The sequence below is a fragment of the Thamnophis sirtalis genome, unplaced genomic scaffold, assembly GCF_051295495.1.
Source record: "Thamnophis sirtalis isolate CommonGarterSnake01/CBP01778 unplaced genomic scaffold, rThaSir2_p1.2 scaffold_8, whole genome shotgun sequence".
NCBI lineage: Eukaryota > Metazoa > Chordata > Lepidosauria > Squamata > Natricidae > Thamnophis > Thamnophis sirtalis.
In genome coordinates, this window is record NW_028261388.1 from 26471868 (window position 1) to 26493179 (window position 21312).

The 21312-nt window shown below is 36.5% G+C and overlaps 1 protein-coding gene across 6 annotated transcripts in view; it reads right to left on the reverse strand.

Annotated features, from left to right (window-relative positions):
• Positions 1 to 5475: 5475 nt before the first annotated feature.
• The window catches only part of LOC106549009 (galactosylgalactosylxylosylprotein 3-beta-glucuronosyltransferase 1), a 57894-nt gene continuing 42057 nt past the window's right edge, over positions 5476 to 21312 (reverse strand). For 3 of the 6 annotated variants that reach the window (XM_014066517.2, XM_087721310.1, XM_087721311.1), the window contains 6 exons: positions 18372 to 18577; positions 16880 to 17028; positions 14376 to 14911; positions 12871 to 13170; positions 11290 to 11394; positions 5476 to 5894 (listed from right to left, as the gene is read on the reverse strand). In XM_014066517.2, the coding sequence (XP_013921992.1) occupies positions 11308 to 11394; positions 12871 to 13170; positions 14376 to 14911; positions 16880 to 16991 (1035 nt within the window). In that variant the 5' untranslated portion in view covers positions 16992 to 17028; positions 18372 to 18577 and the 3' untranslated portion in view covers positions 5476 to 5894; positions 11290 to 11307. Of the gene's footprint in view, positions 5895 to 7235; positions 9201 to 11289; positions 11395 to 12870; positions 13171 to 14375; positions 14912 to 16879; positions 17029 to 18371; positions 18578 to 21312 lie in introns of those variants that run through there. The other 3 variants (XM_087721312.1, XM_087721315.1, XM_087721314.1) reach the window with 3 other exon arrangements.

A 21312-nucleotide genomic window follows, 5' to 3' on the forward strand; every position in this document is an offset into this window, starting at 1 on the left:
TCTCTAAACACCAAATTATTTTTGTTAGATAATATATTTTGGCAACGTGGTATCCAAGCACTGAGAGAGTTTTAATTTAGAGGAAGGATGCCTTCTTGTTTCGAGCAACTTCCTTTGTTGTGGTAGTTGTGATGATTCAAACAAATAATCTCATTGAAATGGTTCTCTAAACAGTCTTCGCTTTTGTGATTATGTGAGAATGAGTTTGCCAGAATGTCTTTCCTATTGCATTTTTTGGCTTCAAAGATTTATTTGAACATCTAGGGTATAAAACTGCTGTCACTTTAACACATTTTTATTTCTCATATTTTGCGAATAAGTTTGGCAGAGAAAGAAATGAATTTGTTATTCATGAAGAGTCTTTGAATCCACAAATATATGCATGATTGGAATTTGATTCTTCTCCCTCTTTTATGAATACACATATTTTCATGAAGCGAAAACAAGAAGATTGCATAGCCATGTTGCAATATGGCATTTATTTTTTTATATTTGTGTACATTCTTTCTTCAGACAGATCGGATGGTTTAAAAAAATATTTTATAACACTGGAAACTTATTTTTATTTCATTGGCATTTTCCCTTACAAGTGTTTCAGCATGGCCATCTCTGGGGAGACAGGATTATAGTGTACGAGGGAGAAAAATAAAGGCAAGCATTTTAGGAGTAAATGCTAATAATCTCTAACAAACTTTGGTAACAAATTTCTACCTTCTATGCTACCTGTATTCAAAGGAGCCTCTCTTCAACCTGCACTTTTTTACAAACCAGCATAGCTCTGAAAAAATAAACTAGGATACAATCTAAAAGATTCTTTTGTAAACTGGGAGGAAAAACTATAAAGAATCTATTGTTTCTTGTTCAGAGCAGAGAATTCATGGGCTAAGTAGGCTGAACCTTCTCCAACCCCAAATCATTTGCTTGTGCAAAATCCCAGTTTCCAAATTAAAAGATAAGACAACTACAAGTCTACGTCATAAAAATATGACTTTTGACATACACACATGCTGTGTGGCCTACACATCAACCTAGTTTGTTTAACCTCAATTTAATTAATAAACCACAATTAGTTGTATTTGCAAAATACACTGTCCCATATATTTGTGTATGTATATATGCGTATCTGTTTGAATATATACAGACTCCCTCAGTGAACACATCTTCATGTGCATGTGCGCGTGTGCACACACACAAAAACACATAATTTGACACACATATAAATGGAAACAGAGTATTTCCTTTCCTATTATTTTTCTTTGCAAATTCCAATCTCAACACTTTTTCTATCAAGCACACACAAACAAACAAACAAACAAACATATTTTTCATGTAAATCAGCCACTTAACAGCAAGAATTCTCACACTTGGAAAAATATAGCAGGAATTATTTAGTGACAAGGGCGAGGATTGCAAATGACATAAGGAAGCATCATTTTGAAATGGATAATGCTGTGAAGAGAATATCCTTTCTTGTAACAAAGAAGCAGGTATCTGAGTTACTGGGTTAAATAATATTAATCAGTTCCAGTTCAAAATTCAATAGATTCAGGTTTCACTGCATAGAAGAGATTGCCTTCCATCTGATTCCTCCCAGATTTCTTTCTATCTGTCATAAAGAAGAGTTTTTGTAAACAGGGTACATTTTTTATTATGTTCACCATTTGTGTATTATGCTCTGTGCTAATAGCCCAAGAGGAATAGTTGATGCTGTATTATGAGAATGGAAGATTTTTTTTTAAACATGACAGTCTACATACCAAGTTTTGGAATGTATGACTCATCAAACTTTAATGAAGTCAACATTTATACAGCTAAAGTTGGGGAAGGTCATAGTTTTTACAGAGGTAAAACAATGACATAAACATTACCCCAGAAGAAATTGAGAGCTTATTCACATGGCCTATCACCAGAATGTTCAGACATTGTCCTATCATCAGAATGTTCTGGCAACTATTTCTGAAGGGTAGAATCCCTATTAACCCCTCCTCATTGCCGGAGTGTGTTTTTCTGCTTCACTTGGCTCTGTGCCTTAACCTGGGGACTCTGGTATGGGTTTTTATTTGTTTACATGTTTTTAATCATTATTTATATTGTTATCTCCCAGAGTCATGTATATATCTAATTCCACTAAACAATAATATTAATAAGTAATAAATAAATATTGTACTTTGATGTAGCTATTCCAAGTAATGTGCCTTTTACAAATGACTGGTGGTGATTTTACAATGCTGATGAGGTTCAAGTTGTGATCCAGATGTTTTGGGATTGCACCCAAGGTGCTATTACCATTGATATTATCTTCTTCTGTTATAGTTTTTCTTCTTAATATTATTAGTTTTTGTTTTCTCCGGGCTACCTATTTTTTCCTGTGCAAATGATGATAATTAGTTTCATCATTCTTTAATCACTAAAAGTAGAAGTGTTTTACTCTCAATTTCCAATAGATATTTACCGGCTAGGATACAATTCTTAGATGTTTGGGAAAATGTTAACGGTTGGAATTTAAAAATAGCACAGCAAGAAGTAGGAAACTTAAAAGAAAAAGATTGGTTTGGGTTTTGAATTTACCTTTTATTTACAAAGTAAGAAATTATAGATATATCTTTCTATATCTATACATCTCTCTCTGTGTGTGTGTGTCTATATGTATGCAGTAAAATATAAATGATGATTAAAATTAAGGTAAAAAGTCTTATGATTATTGAATCAGTACGTTTCCAGTATTCCAACAAACTATTTGTGATAAGTTGTTCTTGGAACTATTTGAAATGAGAAATACCAACATATTTCCTTTATTGAAGCCAAATGGGGCAAGGGGTTGTAGTAATAAAAACAGATACGGGACACCAGTTATCTTCATGTGATATTTTCATTCTATATTTATCAATAGCTAACATAAATAAGCATTAAAGTGGCTTGGTATCACTCTTTCCTATTTTGGTATTGATTGGTATTGTGGTTTTTTTTGTGTTATGTTTTTTTTCTGACAATACAGTGTTTTAACAATTCATGAAATTCAAGGATCAGAACAATGGCTCTATGGCATACCTCAGAGCGTTTCTGTACAGTACTTTTTACACAGTTCAATTCTTTCAAATCACATTTCTCAGGAAATTTTACAAACACCTTTCTAAATAGTTCTTCAGTGGCTGCTGTAGTCATACTTCACATAGGTTAGGATTCCAGTAACTTTCTGCTCAATGCACCAATTCCATTTGCTCCCTTATTGTAATAAAAGTGAAAAAACTGTTGTCTTCAGCCATACAATTATTTTTCATTTTGCAGTTAATCATTCAACAGGCACAAAAGAAAGGCAAGACAGGATTGAACTCTGGGAATTTGAGATATGTTTAACCAGATGCAAGTTTGGAAGCTCTGTTTTCAAGTTCCGCTCCTTTTTCTCTGTGGCTCAGTGGAAGATTTCCATGAATCTTCCTGTTATTCCCACCTGACTCCCTTCACATTGTCTTCCCTCTGCCTTTCTACATCTTTGTTCTTTAGGCAAACCCAAACCCCTCCTTCCAAAGTAAGGGTATAAAAATCGGAACTATTAGCCCAAATAGCTCATGATTATTTTATCACTGGTGGATAACTTTCTTCTGATTGGGTGTATTTTAATAAATATATTTGTTTCCATGGACGATTGGGCACATGGAGGTAAGATAATAATATTGTTAATAGGCTAGGTTGAAATTTTTGGCCTATTCTGGAAGCTTCAATTTGGTGCTAAAAGATCCTCCTCTCTTTGGGAGTTTATATCTTGTGTGTGGTTATATTGCTTCAGGAAAATCTGACATGTCATTAATTTTTATTAAGTAATAAATAAAGGTCTCTTATGCTAAGTAGAAATAAAAAACAAAACACCCCAGAAGAATATAATGGCCAATAAATTCTTTTTTTGGCCGTATTTATTTTTTTACTTTACTTCTTTTTCTTAATACCAACATAAATAGGTGAAATCTAATAATTAGTCCTCTACTATTTTTTATGAGGATTCTACTGGCCACTGAATTCTATTATGAGATGACACCCTTAGTTTCCCTCAAAGAAGTAGATGATAAGAGAATTGAAAGGCTTGACAAACTGTTTTTGTCAACTTTAACTCCCACATACTGTTTTTCCTTTAAATTATATACTTTTCACATTATTATGCTTCTAATTATTATTCTAATTTAAGACACCAGTCATTTCCTGACATTTCAGCAGTGAGTAGAAAAATTGTAATTCCCTGTTGAGTTTCAAATGAATACAGGGTGGAAGAGAAATATAAATATTCTCCATAAAAATAGCAGACAATCCAGGTTAATACAAATGAAATACAGTAGTCAGAAAAGACCTATGTTATAAATAAGTCAAGAAATAAAGACACGTTCTGACATATCTCAGAATCATACTCAGAATTGGCTCAGTTGCTAGAAAATGTTCTCCTTCAGTTTCTTCAGTTGCAAGAACTTAACACATCACAAAACATCAAAAGTATGGTTTTTTTAGGTGAGCATAGCGCACCTTAATAAAAAAAAATTTTTTTTGTGCTTTTACCAGCCATTACATTTTTGGCCCATATATCTCCCCACCCACTTTCCCATTTGAATTCACATTTGCTGATGACCTATCAACACTGTGTTATCTACAGATATGATTGTTGATTGCTAATAAGTAGTTTTGTTTGCAACTGATGCTCACCATTGATGAATATATTTGTAATCAAAAATTAGGGATAGGGATAGTGGCTTTTCCTACTTTTTGTGAATGTTCGCTTTTTAGTATTACTTTTTTTAAATTTTTTGCTTTAATCACATCTATTAAGCAAGGAGTCCATGGCTCAGTATAAGTAAACATTGTCTATTCACTCCAAGCATGGCTTGATTGGAGTCTGTATTATTCCACATAGAGTTGAAATTCATCATGCAGCTGCATTGACAGTTTAAGAATATGCTAGATATTTACAAAGCTACAAAGACTAAAGAAAAATCTTTCTAGATTGGACCAAATGAATACTAATGTGACATTTCCTAGTTCCAAAAATAAAATCATAACTAGTTCTGTCTGATATACTGCTCACAAAGTGAGAACTAAGTAGTTGAGTGCTTCTTATTGTCTCTATTTCTCATGACAATGATTTATCTACATAGCCACAGGGCATGATGTTGAGTTGCTGATGCTGAAGTTCTCAAACTTGCTTTTTCAGTTTATCATTCAGATTCAAGAGGAACTAGTTGATCTTGGTTTGGATATGAAAAAGGTAACTGATGCATATCTCATTCTCCAATAGACATCTTCCTGATCTTCCAAGCAAGAATTGCTCACTCATTATCTTTCAAACAAGAACTCCTAAGTCTAAAAGAGGCTTTAAGTAATTCTGAGAATGGCTCTCTCTTTCTTGCAATAATGTGAAATATTTCATTGGTAGTAGGCATTTTTTTTCCATTTTTTTCCCCTTTATTTGTATGCCGCCCTTTTCCCTGGGGGGACTCAGGAACTAGTTCATTTTGAATTGCCATTCTTTGGAGTAGATTTGCAAAAGCTGATGTCTTTGCAATACATATTGCAAAACAAAGCTTCAAATGTGTGGATTAGCAAATATAAATTTTGCCCCTTACTCCAACTAGGCTTTTCTTAATAGTATCCGAAATGGGATGCTTACAGAAATGCTTCTCTACTTGAAAAATGTCTTCCAACACAGAGATAACAATGAAGAAACAGGTCCTCTTAGTTGTGTCGTGAATGACTAGAATATAGAACAAATGGCCTTGAATATGACATTGACTTTGTTTCTTTATTCCCTAATTTTAGAGAATTTAGAAGTTGGTAAATGCAATGCAGATGTGGATGTTATTCTTGATTGTTGCATCAGTACTCTGCTGATCATAGACAGGTGTGCAAGAAGTTGCTATCTACAAAGTAAACAAGAAGAAAGGGAATTTTTAAAGGGCATATATAAACATACAATATATTCTTGGACAGATTTAGCAGAATTTGGAATACAAAGAACTACATAAATTCATGCCAGGATTTACCCTAGAACAGTATAGTTTTCATCCAAACCACAAACCTCTTTTTGACACAAAAAAGAGAGCGTGTTCAGAGCTGATTTGCAACAATTTTTTGGATGCTATATTAATAATTTGATTTTTATCCCTACTTTCTCCCAATCAGTTTATTGTATTTATATGCATAAATACAAGAAGCATAAACCTATGCATATCCATTAAAAAAAATCATTAGCACAAAACTATCAATCAGCATATTGAAATGAGAGACATTGGCCTAATAATCCTGGATTTCTGCCATTCCATCATATAGAAGGAGTTTTAAAATACCATCCTTTAGCTCAATGAGTCTCAAACTTCCTAATGCGATCCTTTAATACAGTTCCTCATCTTGTGATGATACCCAACCATAAAATTATTTTACGTTTTCCGTATTTTTTTTTTTGAAAATATGTATTTTCCAATGGTCTTGGACGACCCCTGGGAAAGGGTCATTTGACCCCCAAAGGGGTCCTGACCCACAGGTTGAGAACCACTACTTTAGCTGAATGCAGTTTATAATGACAACAGAAACATTGAAAAACTTGAGAAAGTGAAATTACATGTTGATCTGGGAGCAGATAATATATGATACTTTCAGATTGTTTCCTTTTCAGCAAGCTTAGTCTCTGTAGCCTACCCCTTTCTCCTTGGTCAAGAAGTTTATTCTGGCTTGTTGTAGATTCTTATTTTTTTCCCCCTGAAGTGCAGTCTCTCCAAATATGAAATATTTCTGCTGCATCAACACTGAGAAAAGACAATTCACTCAGTGTTTGATAAGGAAATTTCCTTTCTACTTAAGGTGTCAGCATGGGTCAGTTAAGGAGACTGGGGAAAATGTGTGAGAAGAAGGATGGAAATGGAATTAGCCACTTTTGACAACATATCTTCATAAGATCCACCTTGATCGTGGTATCATTCTGTCACTTTGGCAGTATGGTTGAAGAACAAACTGATCTTACAGGGAAGAGCATTAGAATAGTGTTTCTCAACCTTGGCAACTTGAAGATGTCTGGACTTCAACTCCCAAAATTCCCCAGCCAGCGAATGCTGGCTGGGGAATTCTGGGAGTTGAAGTCCGGACATCTTCAAGTTGCCAAGGTTGAGAAACACTGCATTAGAAAATATATTGGGATTTCCTATATGAACATTCTGTTCAAATATAGGAAGAGCCTGAGGGAAGTTAATAACTACACAACTACCTGGTATGCTTCAGGATTGCTTTCTTCTATATGTCCATGGCCATTTTTGCTTTGGCCTTCTGGAGACAAGAGAACATCCACAGCAACTAAAGTTTTATTTAGTTTTTGTTTTAAGGCTCAGTAACGAATAGGAGTTTCATAGGAGTTGTTGTTCCTATCATTAACCAGTTTTCTTCCCCTCAGGCAAGCAAAAAACTGAGATTTCCCAGAAAGTATCTATGCAGTGCTTAGGTGTTGGGAAAACAGCCTCAAAGGACAGCTGCTAATAATCCAATTTGTTTTATGTGGTATCAGGCAGGAAACCTATTCTACTTTTTTCTCATTTGATTAATGAGACTTCGTTTTTACAAATTCTTTTAATGGTAAGGAGACTTCCTAGAGAAATATGCATTGCTGATGTCTGGTGTTTTTGCATTTTTTTTTTGCATTTGTTAAGGTATGAAGTAATCACTTGCCAAGAGTGAATGTCCTGTTTTTACTCTATAATCCCCTTCCTAGCAGTCTGTAGTCATGTTGGCTTCAAACTGCTGAAGAGAGATGATAGTACAAGTAAAAACATAATGAAGGAATTCTTCCACTGAGCTTTTTTAGAAGTGGTGCCAACTCTCATTACTCTGGGGAGTTTTCTTCTTGACAAATGGTACCATGGGAGGGAAAAATCATCCATCCAATTTCTGTGCTCATCAATCTGATAGATAATATTGAACAGTCTTATGTGCCACTTCTAGTTTAAGAAAAACAAACTTAAAGCTGATCAATTTTAAAAATTCCCCTGTTCCACCATTATATTGTAATATTTTTGAACTAGTTTATCTATAGAAGAGCCTTGGAATTTTGATTTGGGGGGAATTAAATGTAAAACTAATGAAATAAATAAATATGGATAAGTATTTCAATCTACATATTACATCTCAAATAACTTCAAGTCACAAAGACATTGAGTTGAATCAGGACCAAATGAGATGTTACATATATCATATGTAACATATATCTGCTACCGGTAGTACAGTGATGGGATACAACCGGTACGCCCCGGTACGGGTCTACTGGTGCCTGCTGGGAGCACCAGGTACTGTTCTGGTATGGTGCTCCGGAGAATCCACCCGCCCGCCCTCCTTACCTCTATTTGAGCCGGTCAGGGCTTACGCGCACGGAACGTATGGCACCTCTGTGACTCTCCGCCAAGCAACTGGAGTGTCGCAGAGCATTGCGGGCAGTAAGTACGCATGCACATGTGCATGTGGTGGACGGCCAGCCCCGTTGCACTGTACCGGTTGCACCAGGATCCGGAACCCACCACTGCAGTAGTAGAAATTTAGTGTTCCCTTCTTCATGTGTAAAGCTTAGCATATTGAGAGGTAGCAGATTCTCTTACTTTTGTCTACTTAGTCTTAGGAAAGGAATTAAATTCATAACAAATTTCTTCATGGAAGAGCCAAAACTCAATAGACCAGGAAGTGGTTTCTATGTAGGCAATTCAGATACGTTTTTTAACATTGCATTTAAAAACAACAGGTAATAAGTACACATTCAACCAGAGAGTCATTGTTAGCTATGTTAATTAAATAATTCTGGGCTTAATGATTGAGTAGTTTCATTTGATAAAAGACTATCTGATATGTTCCACGTTTGGCATCTAATATGGATTATTTTAGCTGCTTTCGTTCTTTATTCTAAACTCATGCTGAACAGATGAATGCAGCCCATTTTTATTTTGCACAGAATTAGAATATTGCATTACCAATACCTACTATAATTAACTAGAGCTGAAGCCTCAATCCCTGAAATCTTGACAGAGAGCCATCTTAGTTTTTAGAACTGCCAGCCAATACTTCTCCTTGGATCTTTTAAAGTTATTCTTAAAGCTTGCAATATATCTTTTTTGTAACATTGAGATTGTGCTGAGTCAGGCTCAGCTTCATAATCAATTACTTCCATCAAGAAATGACACTGTCCAAGAAGAACAAACCTGGCAATATATAGATTAACAGAGCTTTATCAGATCAGTTTTCAAAGACTGAAATACAGGGATTTCCCACCCACCCCAAATCCTCTTTTAATTATTTTTTTTAAAAGGAAATAAAAAATAAATCTCATATTCTGGAAAACAAAAGGCACTTGTGTTGTCTTGTTAGAAGTAAGTGGTTTAAAATTCTTGATTTTAGGAATGTTTAACTATTAAATTAAATCCAACAATGCCTCTTTTGATTTCAGGATCCCTAAATTGATTGTTTGTGTTAGAGGATAGAAAGAGCCAGAAGAAAAACTGGGTAACACAAACTTTGAGCTCGATTAACCAAGGAATGATCTATGATGGGAAACTATTCTGACTCTACATTAACTAACATTTTAAGTATCTCTTATTAGCCATTTTGGTGTAGTGGCTAAAAACCAGGAAACTGTGAGTTTTAATACTGTCTTAGACATAAAAGCCAGCTGATTTGGGGCCAAACTCTGTCTGTCGGTCTGTCTGTCTGACTGTCTGTCTCTCTCAGAGACCATGATGCCAGGCTAAGGCAATGAGCCTGTCAATTCATGTTGCAACCAATGGGCTCTGCACTTGCAGGAAAAACACTGAGAAGAAAAAAAGACATTCATTTTTTTAATTCATAGGACTTATTATAAAATTGAAGAAAAGCATATAGCAACAAGCTGTGAACTGAGGAACAAGATTAATAATGTACTTCAGGGTATTTTGGTACTCTTCAATGTATTTTAATGTATGTTTTAGACAACTTGATGATGGGAAAAACACTAGATCTCCAAATGAGGTCTCCTGAATGCCTAGCAGGCTCCACGCCCCAAATTATACAATTTTTAAAACATTATATTTTATTAATAGCTATTAAAATGTGAACATATGTGAAATGAAGTAAGGTAGGGGCTAATTTTTATTTTCTAGATAGCCCCTAGCTTCCACATAACTCACTTAAATTTTTTAAAGAAAATAAATGATTGATGATAGCTGCTTGCTTAATCTATTTGTTTATTGCATTTATATCTGCTGCAGTCTGAGGACTCTTGGTAACTCTTAGACAAAGATAAGTTCAAAATTACTAGGGAATTCCTGGAAGCTTGACATTCAGACAAATCAATAAACACATAGAAACAATAAAAGAAGCAATAAAAAAGCTAAGAAGGAAACAGAAAGGCTAGAAAACATCTTCTCCAAAAGCCTAGATCCAGATAAGCAGGTATTAGCACCAGGCAAATAATCAGTCAGAAAACAGTACCCTAATCAAGGAACCCCATGCCAGGGCCTGAATTCTGACTTTATGAGTGGGACTCAAAAGTACATTTTGATAGCATTTCATATAACATCACAGGCAGACCAGGATTGATAATTTGAGACAGTAAGCCAGAGGTGGTATTCAGCCAGTTCTGACCAGTTCTGGTAAACTGGTAGCGGAAATTTTGAGTAGTTCAGAGAACTGGCAAATACTACCCCTGGCTGGCTCCACTCCTATCTATGCGCTGCTTCCTGAGTCCCAGCTGATCAGATCCCAGCTGATCAGCTGGGTTTTTTTCTGTTGCCCTGCATAGGAGAACGGATCTGGAAAGCAGATTAGTGGGGTGGAGAGGGAATTGGGATTTTACAATATCTTTGCCCTTGAGTGGAAATGGAGATTTTATAATATCCTTGCCCTGGAGTGGGGTGGAAATGGAGATTTTACAGTATCCTTGCCCTGCAGTGGGGTGAAAATGGAGATTTTACAGTATCCCTGCCCTGGAGTGGTATGGGAAGGGAATGGAAATTTTGCAGTATCCTTCCCCTGGAGTGGGGTGGGAAGGGAAGGGAGATTTTACAGTATTCTTCCCACAGGAGTGGGGAGGGAATGTGGATTTTGCACTATCCTTTCCTTGCCTGCCCACCAAGTCACGCCACACTCACAGAACCGGTAGTAATATTTTTTGAATCCACCACTGCACTAAACCATTAATACATGTATCCAAGAACCCATCCTGATGCATATTAAATGAATCCTACATTGAAGATGTTTAAAGAGCTACTTGCAAATTATAGGAAAACCTTCAGACAGCAAAAATCTTATACTTACAGCAAAAAAACAAGTTATCTACACTTCTACCCTTAGGTCTGTGAATCCACGTTTGCCTTCATTAACTAGTGTTGGCCTTTCAGTCCTTGTGTGCCAGACCAAAACCTATCAAGGAAATTTAATATTAAATATTAAAGTTTAGATATTAAATTTATACAACAACATATAATAGGTATCAGCAAACCTGTCTAGTGAATAAGTACACATACGTTTATGCATATCAAATCTCTAGATAGGACTCAAAAGAAATTGCAAGTCGTCTTGGAAGAGTATATTTACATAATCACACACTTACCTGGTTTATTTTTAGACTCATTATAGATACAGCAGTATCCTATAAAAACAACAAAATATTTATTCCCACAAATGCTGGGAATAAATTGAACAAGGAGGAGGGAAATGTGTCTACAGTAGATTACATTCAAAATCGGTAAAAATGGCTAATTGAGATAGAGGATAAGAAGCACAAATGGGGATAAGGAGAAGCGTGGAAACTGGGCAGATAGCTTCATGCTGGTTCCTAACTACGTATGGGTCATTTGCATTAAAAGCCAATTTAAAATTTAAAAATGTACAGAAAGATATTTGTTTTGAATCTAGAATACAGTATTTCTACTGCAATGATTGATCACCTGTATAACTACCTATCTTTTTAAAAAAATCTCCCAATGTTTTCATAGAAGGGCAACCAAGTGTGGGCTGCAAAAATATTCAGCATCATTCTCCCCTTCCCCTTCCATACTATTGTCTTTATTCAGAAAGTGCCTGGAAAAATTCCCGTAGTTTTTTTTGGCAAAGCTTTTCAGAATTGAAAAACTTCTTAGGACTGAGTGGGAAATGTCTGGTCAAAGGTCACCCGGCTATATTTATGCCTAAAGTGGGACTAGAATTGATGGTCTGCTGGCCTTAACCAGTACCCAAAACTGACTCTTATATGACCTTTAGATGGCAGCCAATACATTCAGAAAAGTCATTTGGATATCTGTTTTCATATCCCTGTATTAAAGCAGAGATGGGTTCCTACCAGTTCAGACCTGTTCAGCAGAGTATGTAGTAATTTGGGCGAACATGTGCCCGAACCGGTTCTATCCTTGTTGCCGCCATCTTGATTTTCTGTTCTGCGCATTCACAGAACATCATTGAAAAAATGTATTTCCCCCCCCCTTTTAATGTTGTGTGCATGCAGACCTTTTTAGGTGCAAATGAGCACATGCACATGAATAAAGCGAGTGCATGCACGCATAATTTTTGCACGGCGAACTGGTAGTAATGCTGACAGGAAACCACCTCTGTATTAAAGTATATGTTTTTGTATGTGTTTTATGTTTTAATTGCATGTGGACTAACATGCTAAATCTCTTTCTTCATTGCCCATTTGCATTGTAATAGCTGTTTATATAACACTTTAGCTCCAATGTTTTAAGATATCTAGATCTAGACATTAAGTATGTGCATATAATTATTCTTATATAATTATCATAAATGTAATTATAATGTACATAATTGACAACATAAGCATGGGAGCAATGATCTACTGGGTGGAGGAAATTAGTGTGATATTTCTCCCCCAACTTCGCTAACCTTTGTGCAGTTGGCAGCTTTAGGCTCCAGTCCATCCATTGTCACCAGATCCTTTAATAAACTAGTTTCTTGGTAGCCTCCTTTCACTCCATCCAACTTGAAACTGGCCTGTGGTTTCTCCAAAATCAGTTTTATGCTGATGGCAAAGCCAGCCATGTCGATGGCAAAAGGCCGGTTGGGATCAAACACAGTCTTCCAACCTACAACTTTGCCTGCTGGACTCACTTTGGGGGATTCGTACCGGAGACCACCAACAAAAGCAACTGGCCAGACAGATACCTTCTTTGTGTAGCGCATCTGCTTGTCAGAAAGAAAACAAGAATACATGAATACACAAGTCCTTCTCTTCTTATTATTATATACTGTGAGACCCTTCTTGGGATTTGGCCAACTTTTTCTATATGTATCCTTGCAGTAGTTACATATAATCACGTTTATTATTTTCTTTTTTACTTTTACCTTTCCATGCCAAACTTTCTGCCTTACTTTCTGCTGTGCCCTTCTGAAGGTCTTTTCTTGAAGGAGTTCTGTCTGCATTTTCTACATAGATACGAGATATGTAGGAACAGGCTCAGGTGTGGTTTTAAATACTCCTGTCCATATTTCAGAACGACAGCTATAACCTCAACCCTCATTATAATTACTGGTAGGTTGTACTGGCAGTTAATCAATCATCTATGGACTTATTTCATCTTCACTCATCTGATATCATATTGATTGGGATTTCTGGCAATTGTGGTCCAGCACAAATATAGGACACCTGATTGGAAAGGGCTAATTTACATTTAGCGCAATAGCGAGTCAGGGTTTCACTGAGAAACTTTCCCAACCTTAATGTGAAATACCAGAAATTGATTGAAATGGTGATATTTTATATGCAAAGGATGAGCATTTCCACTGACCTTGATATACCTCCCTATGACTCTCTAACCTACAGTACACCTCCCTTTGTATATCAAAAGAATGAAGGATGGAAAATGTAATCATTAATCTGCCTAAATCAGTGATGGCTAACCTTTTTATCCTTGTATGCCGAAATCAGCTGTTTGCGTGCGACAGCATGTGTGCATGTGCCCACAACCAAAATTCAATGTGTCCCACCCCATGCTCCCCCATCCCCTGCACATGCTTATCACCCCTGCAGATGCACATGAACCCCCTGTGGTCCATTTTGGGTCTAGCAGGCCTCCCTGAAGCCTCCTAAAATAAAAAACAGGGCATGTGGGGCACACCTCACACCTCTGTTCTCCTCCACTACTGTGCATGCCTGTGTGCCCACACTCCCCCCATGCATACACGCACATATCCATGCACGGCAGAGACCCAAAAATCAGCTGGTGGGAAAGAGGCGCATGCGCATGTGTGGTGGACCTGAGCTGGGTGACGGCTCGTGTGCCTGCAGAGAGGGCTCCGCATGCCACCTGTGGCACGTGTGCCATAGGTCCACCATCACGGGCCTAAATCATGGGTCAAAAGTGAAGCCATCAAAACTTTGAATAGTTTACCTCTTCAAATAGCTCCAGGCTATAGGTGTTATCATCATCTGCAAAGTATACTACACCTTCAGGTACTGGTGTGGTGCTAAAGCTTTCCCTAAGCCAATGCAGTCCCAGGTTCCTCTGGAATGTGCCCCTGGGGGTGTGAGATGGAATCCAGGACAAACCTACTTTCAGACTCTTAGGAGTCTCGATATTCAGGTGAGTAAAATGAATCCCTGCTTTCTCCAGTAGATTGGACACCAGGATGGTTCTTCTAGGAGAGTCTTCCACCACTACCCAGTGGAGGTTCTGTACATGAAGGAAAGTATTCGCCAGTCGGGTCAGCTCAGCCTTCTGTACTGGTCGAGTGTAGGTAGGTGTGATCACAAATATGGCAGGCAATGTGTCTGACCATGGAGGAGGCCTGGAGTACACATAATTCCGGATTATTTTGGGAGCTGTCCCAATGGCTGGCTGCCGAGTGCATGATGCAAGCCCATCCTCCCTCACTAGAGATGTCCCATTGAAGAGTGACTTAGCTGTGCCATTTTCATCTGTTTCCTCTAAGGCAAAAGGGGTAAAAAAAGATAATACAGCATAAGCCTTCCATCAAAGCACTTCTCTGAGTTTATATCATCTGTTTCTGATTTAAAAATGCCATTCTATTTCCCGATCTTGGACCGTCTTTTAAATATATATATATAAAGGAAAAACTAAAGAGAAAAAGGAATACCCCAAAAAGTAAGAATAGGGTTTGCATCAAATCTACATTTATTGTAATAGCAATACCCTTAAGAGTTTGCAACTATGAATCATGGAAGCAATATCCAGGAGAGTGCTTAATTTTCTTTCAGTGGGTGCACTGTGAGGTCACACTGACTGTTGTCTAGGGGAGGAAGATATTCTGAACACTGATGAGTTATAACCTATTAGTGTTGCCATTATGCAACCCATAAATTCTTTGCCCCCCCCCCTGCAGCTGTGGGCGATCTTGCTACCTTTATAATTGTAATTTAGTTACTTCTTAGGTCCTAAGATTTTTCCTGCTTTCACCTTTTAAAGCAAAACACCCACACTGTGCTCTATGTTGGATAGAATGAGGGGAAGGGAATCTAAAAGTTAGTTTTAGGTGTTGGCTGTGTATTTTTCTGCTGTAGAAAAATTAGAGATTAAAATATATTTGTATTGCAGCTTGGATTGCAGCCTATACAGTGTATTAGTAATGGACTACATGCAGTTAGCTGTTTGTGGATGTGCAAAAGAGCCAGCTAACCTACATGGAACTCAGCTTGTGCAAATGGCTGAGAAATGGAACAGTCATTTAAATGGAGACTTGCTTGTAGAATGGAAAGTAAATAATAGTCTAGTATCAAAGAACAAAAGAGCCTCTGAGGAAATGAAAACATTGATTAGTATAAACTGCCAATGAATTATCAGTGAACATGAGATACACATGATCAAAAAAAAAGATCCCTTACCCTAGCTTTATATTACAGATTAATAGTGAATTAAACCTGAGTCTAGCTAAACTTGACTGATGTTAGAAAAGTTAGGTCTAGATAGTACTTAGAGCAAATACAGGTAGGAAATTGCAAACTATTAATTAGTCTGGGAACCAGGAAAGTCAGTCAGTCAGTCAGTCAGTCTTTCTGGTCTGTCTGTCTGTCATCCATCCATCCATCCATTCTTCCATCCATCCATCCATCCATCCATCCATCCATCCATCCATCCATCCATCCATCCATCTATCCATCCATCCAAGATTTAAGTGATTGCAAACTGCTGAAAATGGCACCATCTCTTTGCAACTGACTGTTTAATACAATTTAGGCACTGTTTAATTCTAAATTACTCTGGGCTATTTATAATATGTTCTCATAAAACTCCAATACGAACTCAAACAAGTTGGGCCCTAGTGACTGTTTACGGACAACAAAAAGAGTTGTCTGTACCTAACAAGGACCTTATGAGTCTATTTTATCACAAGGGCAAAGGGCAAGAAATAGATGAGAAAAAATATATCTATGTTGTTTGTCAAGAATCTCTGCTGTTAAGAGATAAGAAATTTTCTTCTCTTTGGTGCTTCAGACTTTATCACAACTTTCCCTGTTTTCAAGATGTAATTTAGATAAAAGCATGCATTTTTTCCTTTCACGTACCTCTTAATAAATCTAGCTTTTTATATAAATACAATGAATGTCTGTTAACATTTACTTATAACTGGGCTATGTCTACATCCTAGATGAACTTATGGGTATTTTTTAAAAATTGGATATTCTGCTTCTTAATTACTCAGTATTCTTTCAACACTCTGGTTATGTTCAGAGCATATTTTCTAACAAAAGTTCCTGAATTCATACCTCCAACACAAATCACCTATGTCTTGCATCTGACTCAATGAAGTCTTAAGCTTTAGAGAATTGTATAAACACTATTTTTAAAATACCTGGATTTTTATCTAACTGAGTACTTTTTTTTGCAAAAGGTTTGCTATGAAAGAAAGTTTTGTAAATCAGGATTTATATACTTACTTCTTAGAAGGCTCAGATAGCGGGTGGTTGGATACTGATGCCACAAAGTTAGTAGAAGACCCCATGGCAAAGCAATTAGAAGTGTGGTGAGAAGGTTACGTCTCCTCAGCATGCTGCAGAGAACTTCCACTGATTGGGCATTTCCCTACCTTCCAGAGCAAAGTATGGTTATTAAAAGTGAGATAACTACAACATATAAAAAATGAAACAGAGTTTTCATTGGGTTGGGTCAATAGGTTCGAACACAGGATTTGCAAGTATGGCCCTGGTCAATTTCAAAGCAGTTGATTTTACTTTGATTGTGATCTAGCATGCTATTTTTTTCTTTTGAATGAATTAAATAGTATAAAATACAATAACGTAAAAAAGTAAAATAAATAAACATAATCCTAAATTATGTTTAGAATTCTAACGATGCTAAAGTGGCATACAGTTTTTGCATGGTACATATGTAAGACTTAACCAAAATACGGTTGGATTATTTTTGGCTTGGCTTGAGATATACACAAGCCATAGGTTAAAACTTCTAGCTTGAATATGCATGTATACTGAGTGTATAGCTTAAAAGTAATGTGGGAGTAATGGGCAATTGAACTGCCTTATGAAACCATTGTCTCAAATAATCTTTTCAACCCTGTTCCATGATCAGAAAGGAAATGGCAGGGAGAAAACATACAAAAGCAATTGAAGATAGAAAAAAACAAGAGAGGATGAAAATTTTTAGTTCCTTTCCATCATTTCTGGTCGTATATACATTAATGCTTTTCTACCAATCTCTTCTCTGTGCATGTACACTTTGTTTTATAGTAATAATGTCTGGGATTGAGATATTTGGGGTTGATGGATCAAAACATGTCAAAAGTAATTGGCTGTCAAAAGTAATGGTCGCTATTCAACTAAAGTAATTTATTCCACATCCCACTCTGAACCATACATTCCCGTTTCCCTCACAAAATCAGTGACTTGATTTGAGCCTCTAGCATAATAGTAGTAACATGTTGTTATCCATCACACCACTGGGTTTTTTGGGGGGGGCGGGGGGAAACAGAGACACTGCACTGTAATGGTTCAGGGATTGGCCTGAAGGAACCTCTGTTATGCAATGTTTTCTCATTTTTGAAAGCATGGACATGAAGAGAGGGGAAGAGAGGAAAATGATAAAATGAGCATTGTGACATTGTGATGCAAGTGCTGCCCCTTTTGTAAATACAGTGTGCATTCATTCCCATATGTTTCTGATGAAGCTGTCTGATTTGTGGATACCTCTACAAAAGGCTACACAAGCAAAAAGCTTGATGTGTTGGGGCAGAGGAGGAAGTTTGTCCAGTTGGGCAGGTAATACCAGAAGTGAGGAAAATGAATGGAGATGAAGAGACTAGTAATTCTATTCAACCGTAACCCATGTGCAAAATATATGATTCAGAATCCTGACACTCTCTCCCTTGCAAGGCAAGCACTTCATCTGCATTGCACTGTTGCAAATGACACTCACCAGTAATCCGTCGCACCAGCGGGCATGCCTTGACACCAATTGCTCTGAGGAACAGGAGGAGGCTGACAGATCCCTAGTCCCTTGGCTTTCTTGGAATCAGCTGGGATTTGAGGTTCCCTGAGAATTTCTTCAAGTGCTGAGTATGTATATTTAGCAACTTCTTTGCAGCCTGCCTTCCACATTCCTGTCAAGTAGAAGCGGTACCTCTGGAAGAGACACAGAGTATAATCTTCTGTATAAATTCAACTGCCTTCAAAGGAATAGCACATCTGGCTGTAATCATAGTTCTTATGAGCTACAGAATAACATTTCATTCATGCTTAGAAGAAACACGATATTATGGACATCCTACCTAACGTGCAAAACTATGGGTGTTTCAGCTGACTTCTCTCCATTCCTTCCTGCGGTCTGCTTCATAGTCACAAAAGCCTATGGAACAATAGTGTCTATACTACCTTAGTAAAAGAAAGGAAAATTTGATATTACGGAAGTTTCTAAATTCTGCAAGGCAGCTAGTCTTAGAACCTGTTGCCCATTTTTCATTGTGAAGACCGAACTAACATTCCTCTTGTGTCTCATTTTACCCACTACTAATTAATACTTAACATTATTTTCTTTTGCAAATAAAGTTTTTTTAAATTTTTTGTTACATATTTTAACTTCTTTTATAAACAAAGTGTTGTCCAGGTTTTTCCTCCTTTACACCTTCTATTGTACATAGTTCATTTTACATCATATTTTCATTTTACATTTCAGTCATCTTATATTCATTCCATATTCTCCTGTTTAATTTTAATCTATTCTTAATATTCCGACAATATCATTATTTGCCTCTCCAAATTAATCTAATTTAACATATCACTTCCATCTATTTTCTGTTTTACTATTAATAACATATATTCTCAAATTTAATTTTATATAGTAACCATTTCATTTAATTAGTTATCTACAAGTAATAATATTAATCCATTTCCGTCCCATCGTATTGAATATATACTGTTGGCTATATTTACCAAATTTTATTCTATTCTACTAGTAAATCCTTTTCTTTCTTTCCTCCTTTCAACCATTTTCTCTTAGTCTCTCAGAAACTTCACTTCTCTTATATACTCTTCTTTCCACCCATTTGCCTAGTTTTTCTTTTTCTTGATCTTAAAATTTCTATATTTTTCTTTCCAACCTTTTTTTCTCCTTTTTTCTCCTGTTGTTTTAGTACCTCTCCCCAGTGCTCTCCCATCTTTCCCCATTAATCCCACCTTTGCTATTTAACTGTCCCTTTTTGGGGGCCACTTCCCCCTTGTCTCCTTTGGGTATATTACTGTAAATCCCTATATAATCATCTAGGTATTTCCCTTTCTCAATCTCTTTTTCTTCTGTAGTATCATTCTGTTCTTCATTCTTTTCTTTTCTCCTTTTCTCCTCTTTGTTCTAGGTGTTCCTCTGAATTTCCACTGTTTTTTCTATTCATTTAGTGTTTCACATGCATTTTTTACCATATCAAATAATTCATTATACACCCAAAATTTCATATTGTCTACTTAATTAATTTAACAAATTAAACTTTTTCTCTTATATCACATTTACTTAAAGTTATTTTTTGTTTTATTTCCAATTTCTAAAGTCCCATTCCTCTTTTATTTGTTTTAAAATGTAAACACGGAGGGGAGGAGGACATTAGCTGCACACACATTGACACACACACACACACACAAACACAGTAAGGGAGGGATATTGCAAAAAGACACACAAAAGAGTTAAATCTCATTTAAGAAACTTCATTTCTTAAACACAAAATAAAATCTTGATTATCCAAAGTAATAGTGAGCACATTTCCCATTATGTCAATTTAATATTCTTCACATATAGAGTTCACTTTAAGTTTTTTTAAATATCAGAAATAATACAGTATTTCCATCACAGCAAAGTAATATTTTTAGTTACAGACTTCACATGGTAAACCCAGAGTTTTTCATACCACTACGAGCACATTCTACTTCACATTTTAAACTCCTTAAATCAAGGCTATAAGACTAAAATAGAGCTTTGGTGTCTTAATGCTGCATGCATTCATTTTGAATTAAACAGAATTCCCTTCTGCTAGAATTCTCCATGCTTGTTGGGAACTTCTGGGAGTCGAAGTCCACATTTGTTAAATTTACCAAAATTGAGAAACATTGTGTTAAATTAACACCATGACAACACCATGAGATGTCAAGTGCAAAACAGAATAAAACAGAACAAAAGTCAATTGATGCCTCTTTCTTAAATTGTTGGGGTTCCTGAAATACTGAATTTTTCAGAGTATAAGATGCACCAAGATTTTGAAGAGGCAAATTAAAAAAAAGTTTTTGCACTCTGCAAACCTCCCAAAAATGGCCTGTTTTTTCCCCAAAAAAGGGCATGAACAGCCTTTAGGAGGCCTGTAGAATGCTCTTGGGGGGGGGGATGAGCAAAAAATGGCCTGTTTTCACAAAAACCAGCCCATTTTTGTCAAAAAAGGGCATGTATAGCCTTTAGGAGGCTTATAGAGTGTTCCTGGGGACTGGTGGGGCAAAAAATGGCCTGTTTTTCACTCATTTCTGCCCTCCCCATCCCCCAGGAGCACTCTGGAAGCTTCCTAGACCATTTTGGTGAAAGGGTGGGGTTTTGGGAGGCAAAAAATGCTGTATTCTGTGTATAAGATGCACCCAGATTTTCAGCCTCTTTTATGAGGGAAAAAGGTGCATCTTATACTCTAAAAATATGGTATTTATTTCTGAGTAAGAAACTTGATAGGGAACCCATTCAACTGCAAAGACATCCTTACTTGTTTTACTATTAAAAACCAATGATGTGTAAACCCACAAGGATAGCATACTGGCCTTTTGGTATCTATTTTTTGTCATAGGCATAAGCATGGTTTTGTTGTTCTAGACAAACTCACGGCCCGCAGGCTGAATGT